The following is a 17787-nucleotide window of genomic DNA, read 5'->3' as shown; positions in this document are numbered from 1 at the left end:
TTTTTCATATTTAAGCTTCATAGATCCAGTGGCGGTGCCAGGAAATTTTTGTTGGGGGGGGCTGAGGGGGAGCTGCGGTAAAAGTTGGAGGGGCTCCACAAAATGTCGTCAAAATGAACATATACGAGTAAATTGCTTTATAATTACCAAGGTGTATGTTTTAGTCACCCATGCTCCTCTAAAATGTGGTATCAATGCACACACACACATCACTTAGAATGATTGCAAGTTCAGTAAACTTGCACATAGGTATGCAAACTGAATTCATTGAAATTGTGCTCAAGACAATGCATGGAATCAACTTTACATCCTACATTTTTGGAGTATGGAGTTAAATTTGTCTCATTAATACTTGCAAATGCACAGAGGGTGATTTACAAATATTCTTTGATTTGTACACGTGCTTTGTGATCCACAAACACAAATTTCTGATTTGTACCTCGTGTGTGGGTTTTTACAAATAAATGTTTATTTGCAAAACTGAAAATTCTGTTTGTGAAGTGTGATTCAGCATTGGTGGATCACCAAACACACACATTCATCATTTTGTTCAGTTACGCAACATTGAGACATTCTCAGCGCAAAACTGCAGTTGAGATCCACAAATATGTCAGTTGCTATTCACATTATTGGCATAATTATTGGGGGGCTGAGGGGGGGGCTTGGCTCATTATTGGGGGAGCTTAAGCCCCCCCAAGCCCCCCCTTGATTCCGCCACTGCATAGATCCAAAGGATCCAAAAGACCAAGGATAGAATTTCTCCAAACATTGTACATGACAACAAAATACTTTATTATCGCAATCAACATTTTTGTTTAAAAAAATATCACTCAACGCAACTTAAAACAAAATCTGCTGAGGTAGAGGGCTGACAAACCACAATACAAGGGTGCGCTGCTCCGTGTTGTGTGAACCAGTGCAGCGCAGCGAGTAGACTTTGATGAATCTGCGTGCACAGCAGTCAGTGCGTGCAGTATGAATATCGATCTTTTTACACGAGGATCGTTCAATATCAATACCAGCATTGGTATCGATATTTGGATCGATCCGCCCACCTCTAGTGCCCTGTTGTTATTAATCGAGGCCATCAAATATGGCCGTTGGGTATTGTGAAGGCTTTGCATCTGCCCGTCTGTGCTCAGCATAACTTCAGTTCTATTACTGCCAGAGTCTTCAAATTCACAGTGAACATTTGTCAGACACAGACCTTGGGCAAGTTCAAAAATGGCTAACCTTGACCTATTTTTAGAGATCACAAGGTCACATTCTTTTTTCTATTTAATGCACATACAGCTGAGGGTATTTTAGCATTGTTATATTTATACTTATGTGTCTGGTGGTTTTTCTTCCATTTTATTTTTTCCTCAGGTCACATATGTTTGTTTGTGGTATATTTTCCTTAAACGTCTGTTCAATTTGTTGTGTTTTATATTGGAATGCTAAGACAACATCATATGAGCAGGACTCAAGGTTAATTTTTACAGTGGTGCCCAAAACCTCAACTATTACGTCTGGATGCTGAATATTTTTTTAAAACAATCTAAAATGATGCCTTTTAAATTCACAGTGAAAACTAATCTCCTAAACATGACATAACTTAGAAGCCAAAATGAGGGGTTTCCTGAGTAATGTCATCCTTTAGTGCAACACAAGTAAATCAACACTTTTTTTTTTCCTTTGGAGCAGCCAGGGGATTAACACTTGAACATTTCTGTCAATCACTCAGAAAAACAAACAGTGCTGCACTGTACAGTAAATCTGTCTGGAGGAGGTTCTCAAACACTGAGTGACCACGTAAGAAGGAGATTAGTAGGAAAACCACCAAGACACCCAGAACAAATTATGGCTTTTATTTTTAACCTGTTAAATTTTTTTGTTTGTAATTTTTTCTAATTGCTCAAACTCTCTCAGGATTTTTTTATTTTATTTTTTTGTAATTAAGGAAAAGTGCTTTTGTTTGTATTTTTCACATTTGTTACCAAAATAATAATAATTTGACACCATAACAATAATACAAGGAACAACAACAAAAATTTCCCAAAAACCTTTTATTCAGACATCAGTAACAACAATATAAAGGAGCAATGACACTCAAAACACATGAATCTGTCAGTATAAAATAAAAACATAATGTAAACATTTTGATTGATTTGTATATTTGTAGTCAAAATAAAAACATTCTTTGTGCACCAAAGCTGATCAAATCCATAATTAACTAGTGCGCCGCACTCATAGAGCGCAAACCTCCGCTAACAATAGTTTCCAATTCCACAATTTTTTTACTTTGGAAAAAAATTTTCAAGGTCAAAGTCCTGTTAGAAGTGGCTTATCAAAAGCTAAAATAAAATACAATCTAGAAGCACTCAGAGAGTGCAAACCTCCGCCAAGGCCATGGGGTCACTGACGCCATAACATCTACACTCTGTGGAATCATTGAACCTAAAAAAGTCTAACAATGATGTTTGCTCAGTAGTAAAAAAAAGTTTCATCTGCTGTGACTGGATAGCATGTATCCTTAGCGCTTGGCATCACAGTTTATTGCAACTTGCACCTTTCCCAGAAGCTACTGTCATCTGAGCACTGATATTGATATTGCATGTGCTTATAGACAAAAACAAATAAGAGACAAAATTCAATTTATTATTCAACTAAACTGCAAATATATGAATTTTTTAACATTTATGAAACACTTCTCTAAACAAGGCCATAGGGTCACTGACCCTAAAGAGATTCTCTCCTTGGCACAGTGATCTATTTCTTTTTGTCTCTTTCTCTAAAATTGTATATAATAATCATTAGATTATTAATATATAAACAAAAATAAATTTAAGAAATATTACAATTTGAAAACAAATGCACCCGAACGTGATGACAGCTGCAACTGCTTAATGCTAACTTTTAACATTGAAAATGCCATAGACATGCTAACGCATTAGCATCAGGATCCGGATCGTGATCCGGATCACCACTAAAATTTAATCACTTGTTCCTCTTGTCATTTCCAACCACTCCACAAAATTTCATCAAAATCTGTTCAAAACCTTTTGAGTTATCCTGCTGACAGACAGACAAACAAACAAACAAATGCGACCAAAAACATAACCTCCTCAGAGGAGGTAAATATACATCAAAAGGGCTTTTCAATGTTAAAAGCACATCTCCACTGAATCCACAATACGGATCAGATGTGGATCAAACTTATTCTATTCATTGAGAGTGCCACTTTGCACCTCATTGTCACAAATGAGAGTGATTGAGGCACTTTTGATTGAGATATAATGTAACATGTACACCAAATGGACTTTTCACTATTAAATTCAAAATTGCACAAAATCCACAATCAGGATCAGATCCAGATCAAACGGATGATCAGGTCAGATGATGGTGAGTGTCAGTCTGCACCTCACTTTCATACGAGAGTGATTGGGGCACGTTTGATTAAGATATAATGTAAAATATACATTAAATGAGGTTTCCAGTGTTAAATATAAATGGCCACAAAATCTGTAATCTGGATCAGATCCGGATCAACCTTTGTCAGTCAATAAAGGATACCATTCTACATAACATTCCCAAATATGAAAGAAATTGTATCTTTTTTGACAGAGTTATGAATTTTTGAAAATCCATTCAATGTTAAAGCTAGGAATTTTTCCATTTTCCAACATTTTTTTTTTTTTTTTTACTTTGACCTATGACCTTGAAAATTTAATCAGTTCTTGCCTGTAAGGATATGAATCTTCAGTAAAACTTTCATAACGATATATGAAAAAGTGTGGGCTCCAGGCTGTTGATAAAGAAACAAACAGACAAATAAACAAACAGGGGGATTACCTAACCTACTCCAACTTTGTTGGTGGGGGTAATAAATAACAAATAAATACAAAAACCAGAGGAAAATATAAATAATAAATAGAATAATTAGATAAAATGTTTAAAGTTAAACTATAAAATGGTCATAAATAAAATGGTAAATAAATAGCAATTTATTTTGGTATTTTGGTTTCGTCAGTGGGGGTGGCTCCAAAAGAAACAGGCGCGGTGATTGTGAAGTGCGGTGTCCAGAACCCAAAGCAAATCTCTTCGCAGACACAGCCAACCACAGTCTGAGCTGCCCTGATTGACACACACACACACACAGAGCTGTGATTGGTCCTTTAGCTCAGTGACTGACACACTTTGATGACACATTAAGAGACATGGAAAAAAGTGACTTACCTGCTGCTGGAGGACAGCGGCTACATGTCTAAAGTACAAGGACACGACCACTGAACCTTCAACCCGTGACAACTATAGACAGAGAAACAGACGGGTCATCAGACAGACAGTCAAACCCAGAGACAGACAGACAGACAGACAGAGAGAGACATACAGACACTCACACATTTGCCCTCGTCCAGCAGTCGGTACAAACGATTCTGGAAGTTGTTGAGTTTCTCAGAGTCCCAGGAAACTTCGCCCTCTCCTTCAGGTAGTGTGTAGTTATCGAAGAGATGCCTCACCCCTTCCAGCACCTCATAGACAACCCGTACCACCTGGTTGCACTGCAGGGAACCAATCAGAGTTGAGTCATTTCTATCAAAAGGCTTCCAGACAAATGGCAGAATAATCCCCAAACAACAGGCTGGAAATAAAACGCTGGCTTCTGATTGGACGGTCTGATTGTTTTGTAGCGCTGATGAATCTGTTTGCTCTCCATTTCTCAGGCCTTGGCATCCCATGATGCTTCACTGTTACACTTCTGTGAAAAACCAAGCCGCGGTGGCAAAATGCTGCGAGATATAGATAGCATGCTGGCGCTCCGGAATCAGAGGTGTGACGTGTGTTAGAACTACGAATACTACGAGTGTGCACGTAGGAGCTCCTGGACCTTGCTTTTGTTTCAGTCGTAGCATCTCGCTTCATGTAGCTACCCATTTCTTCTAAATCCCCTAGTGGCTGCTTGCAGACATAACACATCAATCTATCAATCCCCCATGTACCTGTTCTGACACTGTCTGGCCTTGTTAAAAAATGTTTCCATTTCCACCTATGTGTAAGTCTCACAGTATCTTTATTTATAATTATTTTTCTATAAACAGGGTTAGTTCAACACTTTATGACATCACTATGCTGAGTGGCTACAGGAATCAGGTTACCTGATGCTGGTTGGACTTGGTGGAAGGGAAGACAGAGTCTGGGAGGGAGATGTTGTGGTTGTGCTGCAGGCAGTGGAGTGGGAATGGCGCCCCCTACAGGTCAGACAGAGAAACACAGAATCAACAGTGCAGAAGTCCAAAGTGGGCATTTCCTCAGAATGTGACACTACGAGTAAAGATAGGAACGTGTCAACATGGCCGCCAGTGTCCGGCACTTAAGCCGCGGTGACTAACACAAGCACCTCACTTTTTTAAGCAAAAGGTTTTTGTCACTATCTACCAGATAACTGCCATCATTACTCTTAGAAAGTCCCTTCGGCTTGTGTTTCACTTCGGGTCCCCAGAGCAGATCTGAAGTGGATCTGCCTGTTGATTTTACACGTTTTACGCCCTTCCTGACGCAACTGTACATTACATGGAGAATGTGCAGGGGTGGCCTTGAACTGGGAACCTTAGAAACAAGTGCACGTAATTGCCTGGTTACCACTCCCTGAGTATAATTATTGCTGTTAGTTTGACAAAATACAAAGAAAATGGAATTAAACTGACGCTAGGCAAATCGGTGAAACTTTTAACATTAGCATGTCTGTGAACTCAACTGAAAACTTTGTCATTTTGCAATGCTTACAGCAGGAACAGCAGGAATGTTTTTCTCTTCTGGAAATGGTAATTATTCTGTATATATTGTGACGTCTGAGTAGCTTATGGTAGCCGCCGCAGCTAACTGGTGGCTAGTTCTACACTTTCAGCTTCTTGTTGTGGTTGTGTGACATTCTGAAATCACGTAGCAAATGCTTTGCATGGTAAGACAGAGTTAACAAGATAAAGCTAAATGAGGCTAAACAGCTTTGTTTATTACCTACACCTATGCTACAACTGAGTTAGCATTCACAGAGTGGGTGGTTCTGTCTTTGGCTGTTTTGAAGATGACTAACATTAGTTCATTGTCACTGGGGACTAAAGAGAGTATCCACAGGTCCATTGAAAGCTAGCGAACATTAGCTCATGCTATGCAGCGGGCAAATGCTACGTTACACATTGATCCATTATGAGCTAGTACTGTAATCCAAAAACTGAGGAACCATTGAGCAAGGCACAAGCAGCCCTGCCTCAGGACTCATTGGGCTGCTGCTATGAATACTTTCTCCTATGAAAGTAAAGGTCAAAGTTCATGGTCCTACCATGTCTCTCAGCAGGTTGTGGGCACTCTGGACCAAGGGTCCCTTTAGATGGCAGGTTGGCATGGAGAACACCAACAGCAGGAAGCTGAGGAGGAAGAGGACGCTAGAGGCCAAACGATTCATAGGGGCGGAGGGTTCAAGTTCTGCAGAATAAAAAGTGAAGATGAGTCAGAAAAAGCTGCACTTTAAGATCAGGTGGATTTGTTTTTGGGTTAAATGTCAGGGTGCTCAAAAGTCCAAATCCTGAAACGGTTTGAGTTACTTTAAGTTGGACTAAATGCAAACAAAATTTACCACAACTACAAACGAACTAACAAACAGACAAACAAACAAACAGACAGACAGGTGCGACTCATGAAATAAAACTAATATTTATTTGGACTTAGACATCATTACATTTTATTCCATGACTCACAATACAAGTTTTAGGCACTCTAGAATTCAGATTGAAATAGAACAGAATCTTTGTCATTGTACCTTTACATATGTACAATGAAATTTGTCCTCTGCATTTAATCCATCCTAATTTATTTTAACCTTTATTTAACCAGGTTAGTCCCATTGAGATCGAGATCTCTTTTGCAAGGGAGACCTGGGTAAAGTTTCCTAACTTGCATGTCTATAAATGTGGGAGGAAACAGGAGCACCTGCAGGAAACCCACAAAAACACACAGAGAAGATGCAAACTCCACACAAAAAGGTCACAGGTGGGAACTGATCCCATGACCTTCTTGTTGTGAGGAAACAGGGCTAACCTCTAAGCCACAGTCAGACACAATCCAACCACTAGGAGCAGTGGGCAACCATGGTCCGGTGCCCGGGGACCAACTCCAGATGTAGACGCTGTGTTGGTCAGGTGCAGAGAAAGGAACAGACCCTAAATAAGCATGGTTTTGATTGTGGGAGGAAACCGAAGTGCCCAGAGGAAACCCACACAGACACGGGGAGAACTCCACACAGAAAGGGCGAGAAACGATGCCACGACTTCTTGCAGTGAGGCAGCAATGCTAACCACTAAGCCTCTGTGCCCCCCCAAAAAAAGTCTTTTATGGTTTGTTTGTTTGCTTTTCTGCAAAAATTAATCAACAGAAACATAAATCTAACATGTACAAACATTCCTAGAAACATTATGTCTATATCACACATGGAGCCTTAACATTGACATGTGACCTCTATGTAAAGCTCATCAGTTGTCACGTGATACGTGAAACAAATTGATAATCATATTGACTGATCAGTTTGCTTAAAAACACAACAAAAGGCATATGATCGCTACATGACATCGCACTTTGCAGAGATCTGCCGGCAAATGGTGAATGATGGGTGGATGACCTGCTGTCAAAGGTCATGACCCTGAAAATCCTGAAAGTTTGTGAGTGGACTTACCTGTGCAGTCTTCTGGTCCTTCAGGAATTGTGTGTGAGATGCCGTCTCAGGTGGGTTCAGGTAAGCTGAAACAGAGACGAGATTGGCGGGACATTAAGAAGAATCTGCCAGTGAGTGTGAGTCATCCACAACCAAAAAATTACCGTGACAACCAAAAACCAGGTGAGTCAGAGCACTTTGGATTTTCTGATTTCAAATCACCTTCAAAGAATGTTCAAAAGACTTGTTTAGTCTGAAGAAAATGGAATTTGTCTCTCTCATCACGGGAACGGTTTTTGTGCCCTGAGGCTGAGCCAATCAGATGCCACAACCGGCTGGTGCAAGTTTCAAACTAAACGTTGTCTCCATTGATCAGAATTAGCAGACATATCAATTCCACAAACGCTTATTAATCAGATTTTATGAAAACGTCACTTTTCCTTTGCTTCATTTGTAAACATGTTTATTCTGTCTGTGTGCAACAAACCAAGATAAAAAAAAAAAACAAGAATTACAAAAAAAAAAACCTTTTCAAAATCAATTTAGAGTCACATTTGAGGCAGACAAGTTTCACTCCATCACTACTTTTGTTTCTATGTATGACTGAATTTAATACAAGAAAAGACAATGTTAGTAAGTCCCTTCACTTCTCCTTTTTCACTCGGGGTCACCACAGCAGATGTGAGATAGATTTGCATGTTTATTTGACACGCTTTTTACACCCTTTACACCCTTAATGAAACAACTCCACATTATATTAAAATAATCTTTTATTAGTTCTACAATGGGATGATTGTATTTTAGATTATCTTATTTGTATTAAATTCAGCAATAAGTAAGATTCTATTCATTATTATTATTATTATTATTATTATTATTATTATTATTATCATTAGTAATAATAATAATTCATTCATTAATTTTCAGCCACTTATCCAGGTCTGAGTTGTGGTGGCAGCAGAGCAAGTAGCTCCTCCCACACTTCCCTATCCTTGGCCAAGTCCTGTATAGTGGAGCAGATAACTGTTACAATTGTTCATTTCTGGAAACAAGTGCCAAAATTGGAACACATACTCCCCAAACATTGCTCTTTTGAAAAAACTGAGTATCCACTTGAATTTTCAGTAGGCGGCCATGTAGGGATCAGTTGAAGAATTACACAGGGGTCAAAATTTAAAAAATGCTCCAATCATATTGAAAGCTATACCACATTATTTGTCTGATCACAACGTTACCAAAAAGGTATAGTTTGGACTATCTATGACTGAATGTTGTGGCGTTACAATAAGAATGGTGACAAAGGTCAGTTTCAGTTTATACAGGGTTTAGAAGTTAAAGTTGCTGCAATTTTGGTAAAAAGTGGCGCAAATTATTGGTTGAACTAATAGGATTAATAAATGAAATAGTTTTGACTGTGTTGAATGCTTGGTCTGCAAGGTAAAGGTAGAGCAATGTCGACGTCCATTGGATTCTATGACATGTGACATATGTTACCCTGTAACATGATATCTAAACATGCCACATAATGCAAACTACTCCTTTTAAAAACCCTATTAACTCAACCAATAATTTGCATCACATTTTACAATATTTGGAGCAATTTTAACATCTGACCCCTGTACAAACTAATGCTGACCTTTGTTACCATTCTTGCTGTTTTTACCCCATAACTCCATAAGATTCAGTCATAGATAGTCCAAACTATACCTTTTTGGTATTGTTGTGATCAGACAAATAATGTGGTGTAGCTTTCAATATGATTGAAACATTTTTAAATTTTGGCCCCTGTGTAATTCTTCAGTTGACTCCTACCTAGCCACCTACTGAAAATTCAAGTGGCTACTCAGTTTTTTCAAAAGAGTAATGTCTAAGGAGTGTTTGTGCCAACTTTGGTGCTTGTTTCCAGATATGAAGGATTCCTCTGTAAATATTCTGTTATCTGCTGCACTAGTAACTCTTCCTGGGCAATCTGAGACATTCATCACCAGATGACCGAACCACCTCTACTGGCTCCTTTTGATGCAAAGAAGCAGCAGCTCTACTCTGACTCCCTACCAGAGAGTCGAGCTTCTCACCCAGTCCAGGGGTGTAAACTCAGATACCCAACAGAGGAATCTCATTTCTGCTGCTTGTATCTGCAACCTTATTGTTTCAGTCATTACCCAAAGTTCATGACCATGGGTGAGGACAGACTCATAAATCGACTGGTAGACTGAGAGTGTCGCCTACCGACTCAGCTCTTCGTTCACCACAACGGCCCTGTACAGCGGCTATGAAAAATCAGACGCCGCCCCAATCCATCTGTCAATCTCACGCTCCAACTTACCCCCACTCGTGAACAAGACCCCGAGATACTTAAACTCCTCCACTTGTGACAATAACTCTAATCTGATCCAGAGGGGACAATCCACCACTTTCTGACAGAGGACCATGGTCTCAGATTTGGAGGTGCTGAGATAATATTATTATTATTATTATTATTATTACTTTTGTAGTTTTAAATGATGCTTTAATCAATATGATTTAGTTTTCGAAATATAAGCATTTGGCTGTATTTATTTTTTTGTTTATTTATTGAATCTTTTTCCTGAAGGAAGAACATCTGCACTGAAAATGGATGTCAGTGTGACATTTTCAAATCCACTGAATTTAATTTGGCACAATCTTGAAACAAATTTGTGAGAAAAATGAAAACTTTGTGGCTTCAAATAAAACTTTGAAATTTAACTGAAAAATGTGTCAAAAATGTGTTTTTAATCTTTTTGATGATAAAGAAGAAAAGGGTTGTTGTATTTTTTTATGGTTAGTAAAAAATGGCTGCAGCTCAGAGTATTTTTTTACTACAATCTGTTTAATTCCACTGAATACACTGCATTTTTTTATTTTGAATTTTAAAAAGAGAAAGACACATTTATGAAATGTGTAATTTTGATTGTGAAGTGATTATTGTTATTTTATTTTGTGATTTTATATTCTGCACAGGATCTAAAAACTTTCATCAGTTGTGTGACAAAAATAATCTAAAAAGATTACTTCTGCTGAATAATAGAACATAACATTCAGAACCAAAAACATACAAGCACCTCAAAATTAAAATAAATAACACAATGCAACATGTTTTCAGAAAAAATAATTCATATTTAAATAGATCATTTTGTTATTTAGAATTATCTGCTGAGATTTAACAGGAGGTTTCTTCCTGTTAAAAGGGAGTTTTTCCTTCCCACTGTAGCCAAGTGCTTGCTCACAGGGGGTCGTTTTGACCGTTGGGGTTTTACATAATTATTGTATGGCCTTGCCTTACAATATAAAGCGCCTTGGGGCAACTGTTTGTTGTGATTTGGCGCTATATAAAAAAATTGATTGATTGATTGATTGATCCACAAAAAGAAAATTACAGAAATAATACAATGAAGTTATAAAGAAATACTAGTCATTTTATTGTTATTATTACTACAACTATTGCTTATTTTCATCATTTTTGTCTGTCTTAAAGTTTTTGTTTATGCTGAATAAAATGTACTGCTAAAGTTTCTGTCCTCTGCCAATAGTTTCCCACCTGCTCCTTCACGAGTCCTGGTACTTCACTGGTTGTGGTTCCACACTGGTTCTGATTCCTCAGGCTGGTGGTTCTGGATCCTAAGGCTGGTGGTTCTGGTTCCTCAGGTTGGTGGTTCTGATTCCTCAGGCTGGTGGTTCTGATTCCTCAGACTGGTGGTTCTTGAGGTCCGTTTGTCTCGGAGTGATGTTCTGCAGCATCACTGACATGTTGTGGTTTAAATAAAACTTTGTGGACAGAAACTGAAACTGACTCAATCATCAATTCTGTGAAAGTTGGAAATTTGGCTCAAAAAATTTCAAGGATGATTTCCATTTTCTACCCCCACCTAAAAAACAAAAACAAAAAACAAAACCACATTGTCCATATATGTGTGTGTGTCTGCGTTTTTGTGTGTGTGTGTGTGTGCGCGCATGCGTGTGTGCGTGTGTATGTGTGTGTGTGTGTTTGTATGTCTGTGTGTGTGTCTGTGTGTGTGTTTGTGTGTGTGTGTGTGCGTGTGTCTGTGTGTGTATTGTGTGTGTGTGTGTGTGCGTGTGTCTGTGTGTGTGTGTGTGTGTGTGTGTGTGTGTGTGTGTGTGTGTGTGTGTGTGTGTGTGTGTGTGTGTGTGTGTGTGTGTGTGTGTGTGTGTGTGTGTGTGTGTGTGTGTGTGTGTATTTGTCCTGCTTCTAGTTTTAGGTTCTGAACCTCGTTCACAGACTTTCACATGTTTTTATGTCTTTGCACAATAATCAGGAAAATGTTGCTCTCGAATCACAGAATAAGATGAAATCATGATAACTTAAATTATTGAGCACTTTAACATGACAGCATCACTTTTACAGCAAACGGTAGTGTTGCAGTATTGCAGTCCAGTCTTGGCCTTGTAACCGGTCTGAAGACCACCTGTCCACTTACTCAGACTTGTCTGATGATTGAAGGCAGTTCTACTTGCTCTCAGACTACAAAAGGTTCTATACATTAATGAAAAATGACCATAATTATTATTATTAGTATTATATTATTATTAACACAGTCTATTGTGAGCATATTTATCAAAAGAATAAATATCTATCTCAGGGATATTTACTGCATATTCTCTCTCATTATACTTTTTTGACCTCAAGCCATGATTCAGGTTGACCCTAGCTGAGCCTGTGTTCCCCACAGAAATTAAATTCATGGTCTGGAAAACAGGCTTCTTGTTGTATTTTTGTTTGTTTATTTTTTTTGCCAAAAAGTCTTTCTTTTGAGCCACACTTGACCCGTTTGTTGGCATGGTGGTTTTGTGGTTTGCACTGTTGCCTCACAGCAAGAAGTTCCTGGGGTCGCTTCCCACCTGGTCCATTCTGTGCTGCGTTTGCATGTTCTCCACTGGTCTGTGTGGGTTTCCTACCACAAAACAAACAATACAAGACCAAAGCAGCATCTTGGTCCCCAGGTGTCTGCTCCTAGTGACTGGATTGTGTCTAACTTCAATCAGGAGGGTTAAATGCAGAGGAGTAACTTTTGTTGTATGTATTCATCTTCAGTTGTGTTCATAAGTTTACATACCCTGTCAGGATTATATATATATATATATATATATATATATATATATATATATATATATATATATATATATATATATATATATATATATATATATATATATATATATATATATATTGGCCATTTTTCAGACAATATGAATGATAAAAACATTTTTTTCACTCATGGTTAGTGGTTGGGTGAAGCCATTTAATATCAAACAAATGCGTTCACACTTTTTAAATCATAATGACAACAGAAACTACCCAAATGATGCTGATCAAAAGTTTACATACCCCAGTTCTTAATGCAGTGTATTGCCCCCTTTAACATGAATGACAGCTAGGAGTCTTTTGTGGTAGTTGTGGACGAGGCTCTTTATTTTCTCTGATGGTAAAGCTGTCCATTCCACTTGGCTAAAAGCCTCCTATTCCTATACATTCCTGGGCTGTCTTGCATGAACTGCATGTTTGAGATCTCCCATAGTGACTAAATGATATTGAGGTCAGAACACTGAGATGGCCATTCCAGAACCTTCACTTTATTCTGCTGTAACAAATGGCAGGTCGAATTGGCATTGTGTTTTGGATCGTTTTCATTTTGTAGCATCCAACTACATCCCATACACAGCTTCCGGGCTGATGAGTGCTAATTTTCCTACAGTGTTTTCTGATAGCATGCTGCATTCATTCTGCCATCACTTTTGTCCATGTTTCCTGTGCCTTTGTAGCTCACATATTCCCAAAACATCAACAAATTACTTTGTTCTTTCTGCTGTTTGGTGTATTGTAAACGAGATACTTTGTGGCATTTGCGTAGTAATGGCTTTCTTCTGGCAACTCAACCATGTAGCCCATTTTTCTTCAAGTGCCTCCATATTGTGCATCTTGAAACAGCCACACCACTTTATTTCAGAGAGTCATGTATTTCAGCTGAAGTTATTTGTGGGTTTTTCTTTGCATCCCAAACAATTTTCCTGGAAGTTGTTGCTGAAATTCTTATTGGTCTAACTGATCATGGTTTGGTATCCCTCACTTTCCACTTCTTGATTAGAGTTTAAAGACTGCTGATTGGCATTCTTGGGTCCTTGCATATCTTTTTATATCCCTTTCCTGTTTTATACAGGGGCAGCACAGTGGTTTAGTGGTTAGCACTGTTGCCTCACAGCGAGAAGGTCATGGGTTTGATTCCTGTCTGTGGCCTTTCTGTGTGGAGTTTGCATGTTCTCCCTGTGTTTGCGTGGGTTTCCTCTGGGTGCTCCGGTTTCCTCCCACATCCAAAGACATGCAGGTTAGGTGGTTTGGAATCTTTAAATTGTCCATAGGTGTGTGTGTGTGACTGTGTTTGTTTGTCTATTTGTGGCCCTCCAACAGACTGGCGTCCTGTCCAGGGTGTACCCCACCTCACGCTCTATGACTGCTGGGATAGGCTTCAGCCCCCTGCGACCCTTAATTGGACAAAGCGGTTGACGATGTGTGTGTGTGTGTGTGTGTTTTATATTGTTCAGTTACCTTTTCCTACAGATCCTTTGACAATTCTGTTGCTTTCAGTGCAGCACTGGATGAAAGATGTAAGGGTCTGTCAGGATCCCAGAAATTCACTGACCTTTTACCAACACACACTGATTACAAGAAAACAGATCACAGGTGAGGATGGTTACCGGTTGTAGCCATTCAAACCTGTTTGTATCAACTTGTGTGCATGTTATCAGGCCAAAATCACTAGGATTTGTAAACTTTACTCAGGGTCATTTGGTTGGTTTCTGATGTCATTATGATTTTAAAAATAAACAGTTGTTTGACAATAAATGGCTTCACACAACCACTAACTATGAATGAAACAAAGGTTTTGTGTTCATATTCTCTGAAAAATGGCCAAAAAAAAAAAAAAATCTAAAATTCTGCCAGGGTATGAAATCGTATGAGCTCAGCTGTGTTTTCAGTGACATAATGTTTTTGGTTTTAACTCTGATTTGACCGTTTAAGTTGCTGGTCTTGACCCAGACTTGATAAGGTAGTCTTAAATCCCATCCCAAGCAAACACTTTGTTGGTGGTCAGTGATGTCATTTTAGTTTTTCCAACATGATGTCATAAAGGAAACATTTCGAAGCCTGAGGAAACTTTGTTGCTGATGTGTCACTTCGGGCCTCGATAATATTCGCATCATCAGCGTCCATCACCGCAGAAGGAAGGTATGAGCATTTTGTTGGAAAACCAAACAATGACAGCGTAATTATTGTTTCAGGGGAAAAAATAACCAAATGGATCTGTTCAGAGGAAAAGATCAAAAGTTAAAGCCAACCTGTCATTGTGAAACAGACGTTGCAAGTTCATCAAAACTTGAAAAAAGATCAACGAAAGACCATCCTGGCTCCGCCCATATGTGTACAGTACTGGTGCAGAACCAACTTGCAGACTAGTCCAAAAATGCTCTTTAATTTATTATGCTGCAAACAAACAAGCAAAAGTCCGAAAACCTGAGTTGTGTATGTTGACCTTCGGCCATTTCTGCATCAAAGCAGTAGTTTTGTTTTCCTTGAAACATTTCTCCCTTGGCCAAAAACATGGTTGCACATGTGGATGGAGGACTTGGTATTGTATCATTCTGAAGTGGATCAGAAGTGTCGAGAGGTTCTGTGGTTCTGATATAACGTTCAGGCGTACTGCAGGATTTGTTGATTCATGGTTTAGAAACCGCCCGGCTGTGCTTCTGTGTTGCATCTGTGACGTCAGCACCAAGCGTCCGTGGTGTGGCGAGGACGCCTTCAGCTCAGAAATTACTCAGGATGCGGTTTAACCCCCGAAGATTCACTTTGCATCGACACGGCTTTACAGCGAAATAGAAAGAGTCACCTTCAGTTTACATTTAGACGGAAAAGAACAGCAGGAAGGAAACCACTAAAGACTTCTTCCTGCAGAAGATACACACGCACAGATTCTGTCTAACACACAGACACAGTCTCACATGCACACAGACACACATGCACACACATGAATTCTGTCTGACACACATAGTCTCACACGCACACATACACATGCACACAGAGACACGCACACAGACACACACAGTCTTAGACACAGGGATTTTAACTGTTTGTCAAAGTCTGTTTTATCTGTTTTTTTGTTCTTAAATGTTGTTAAATGTCGTGTTTTTATGTGTCCTACAAGCTGCTCAAACCTAACTGCCCCTTGTGGGATTAATAAAGCTGTTTTGAACTGAACTGAATTGAATTCAGGAATGCACATGCACACGGACGCAAACAAACACACACACACACGGACATATACACATTCAGCCTCTCCCCTTCTTGTGCACTCTGTGTCTCTCACACACACACACAAAGACACACATACAAGTCTTACACATAGGGACACACAGGAATACACACGCACGCACACTAACACGCACAGACATGCTCACTCTCCCGGCTCTTTCTTTCACACACACACACACACACACACACACACACACACACACACACACACACACACACACACACACACACACACACACACACACACACACTCTTTCACACACAAACACACATAGGCGGTCAGCTCTAGGAAGAGTCCTGTTGGATCCGGATGTCTTCCATTTACGGATGATGGAGGTCGCTGTGCTCATTGGGACCTTCAAAGCAGCAAAAAATGTTTCTTACACTTCCCCAGATTTGCCTCGGAAGTCTACAGACAATTCCTTTGACTTCATGCTTGGTTTGTGCTCTGACTTTCACTGTTTCATAGTTATGAATCGTGCGCCGTCTCACGGTTCATGACTTACGCGAGAGGGTGGTTTCAGCAGAGTTCCAGTTTAGGGAACTCGTTTAGGGGACACACTTCATGAAGTATGGACAACAAGACAACATCGGGGCACAGCAGACATTCAGCACAGGTGGTACACCTCTTCAAGATAATCCTCTCAACTTGCGAGAACGTGTCATCATCATAACTGCTCATGAACTCCCTGAATTAACGCCATCCGAAACCTCGCGAGCCATTCCTTACATGGCTTTGAAACACGGGAACTCTGCTGGAGCCGCAGTACATTCTGGGACGCACAGGGGGCTGCCAGGAGGATTATGGGAAACATTAAAGCAGTGAATGCACTGTCAACTGTGGGACCTTATATGTAGACAGGTGTGTGCCTTTCCAAATCATGTTCAGTTAACTGAATTTACCCCAGGTGGACTCCAATTAACCTGTAGAAACATCTCAAGGACGATCAGTGAAAACAGGATGCACCTGAGCTCAATTTTGAGCTTCATGGCAAAGGCTGTGAATACTTTCTTAAGTATGCATGTGATTTCTTTTTGTTTTAATAAATTTGCAAAAAATCTCTAAAAAACCTCACATTGTCATTATGGGGTGTTGTGTGTAGAATTTTGAGGAAAAAAAAGAATGTTATCCATTTTGGAATAAGGCTGTAACATAAAATGTGGAAAAAGTGAAGCACTGTGAATACTTTCCGGGTCCACTGTAGCCTAAACCTAACATAAGGTAATCTAAACTAATCATAGTCTAAAATAACCTTAATTTTAACCGAATCACAATTTTACTTAACACAAACCTACAATAACCCTTATACAATAAACCTTAACCTAACATACCTTAAAAACCTCAACCTAACCTAAGATAACCTGATCCTACCATAACTCTAACACAACAACACCTAAACCTAACCTAACCTAACCTAATGTAATTACAGTGTCCTAATATAACGTAAGCCTTATGGAATCCAGTGGGAGTAACAGCTCCGTATGTGATAATAAGGATCCAAGCTGTGGGCCCCAAGTCAAGGACGGGACATGTTCTCCCACTACAGCCTGGTTCTGACTTTACAAACTGTGGTGGATTATGTTGCCTCACAGCAAGAAAGTCATGGGTTCAATTCCCACCTGTGGCCTTTCTGTGTGGAGTTTACATGTTCTCCCCGTGTTTGCATGGGTTTCCTCCGGGTGCTCCGGTTTCTTCCCACATTTAAAAACATGTAGGTTAGGTGAATTGGAAACTTAATAATTGTCAAGGTCTCCTTTG

General features: G+C 39.4%; 1 protein-coding gene across 1 annotated transcript in view; it reads right to left on the bottom strand.

Moving 5' to 3' along the window:
• Positions 1 to 4008: 4008 nt before the first annotated feature.
• Positions 4009 to 17787, bottom strand: part of LOC117528766 (interferon alpha-17-like) — a 36192-nt gene continuing 22413 nt past the window's right edge. Inside the window, exons 2-6 of the mRNA XM_034191396.1 lie at positions 6320 to 6462; positions 5139 to 5231; positions 4383 to 4544; positions 4219 to 4290; positions 4009 to 4116 (exon numbers count right to left, since the gene is read on the bottom strand). Coding sequence (XP_034047287.1) covers positions 4009 to 4116; positions 4219 to 4290; positions 4383 to 4544; positions 5139 to 5231; positions 6320 to 6462 — 578 coding nt within the window. The remainder of the gene's footprint in view (positions 4117 to 4218; positions 4291 to 4382; positions 4545 to 5138; positions 5232 to 6319; positions 6463 to 17787) is intronic.

Source organism: Thalassophryne amazonica, chromosome 16 (genome assembly GCF_902500255.1).
Source record: "Thalassophryne amazonica chromosome 16, fThaAma1.1, whole genome shotgun sequence".
In the NCBI taxonomy this organism is placed as follows: Eukaryota; Metazoa; Chordata; class Actinopteri; order Batrachoidiformes; family Batrachoididae; genus Thalassophryne; species Thalassophryne amazonica.
This window is presented reverse-complemented; position numbering and strand designations above follow the sequence as displayed.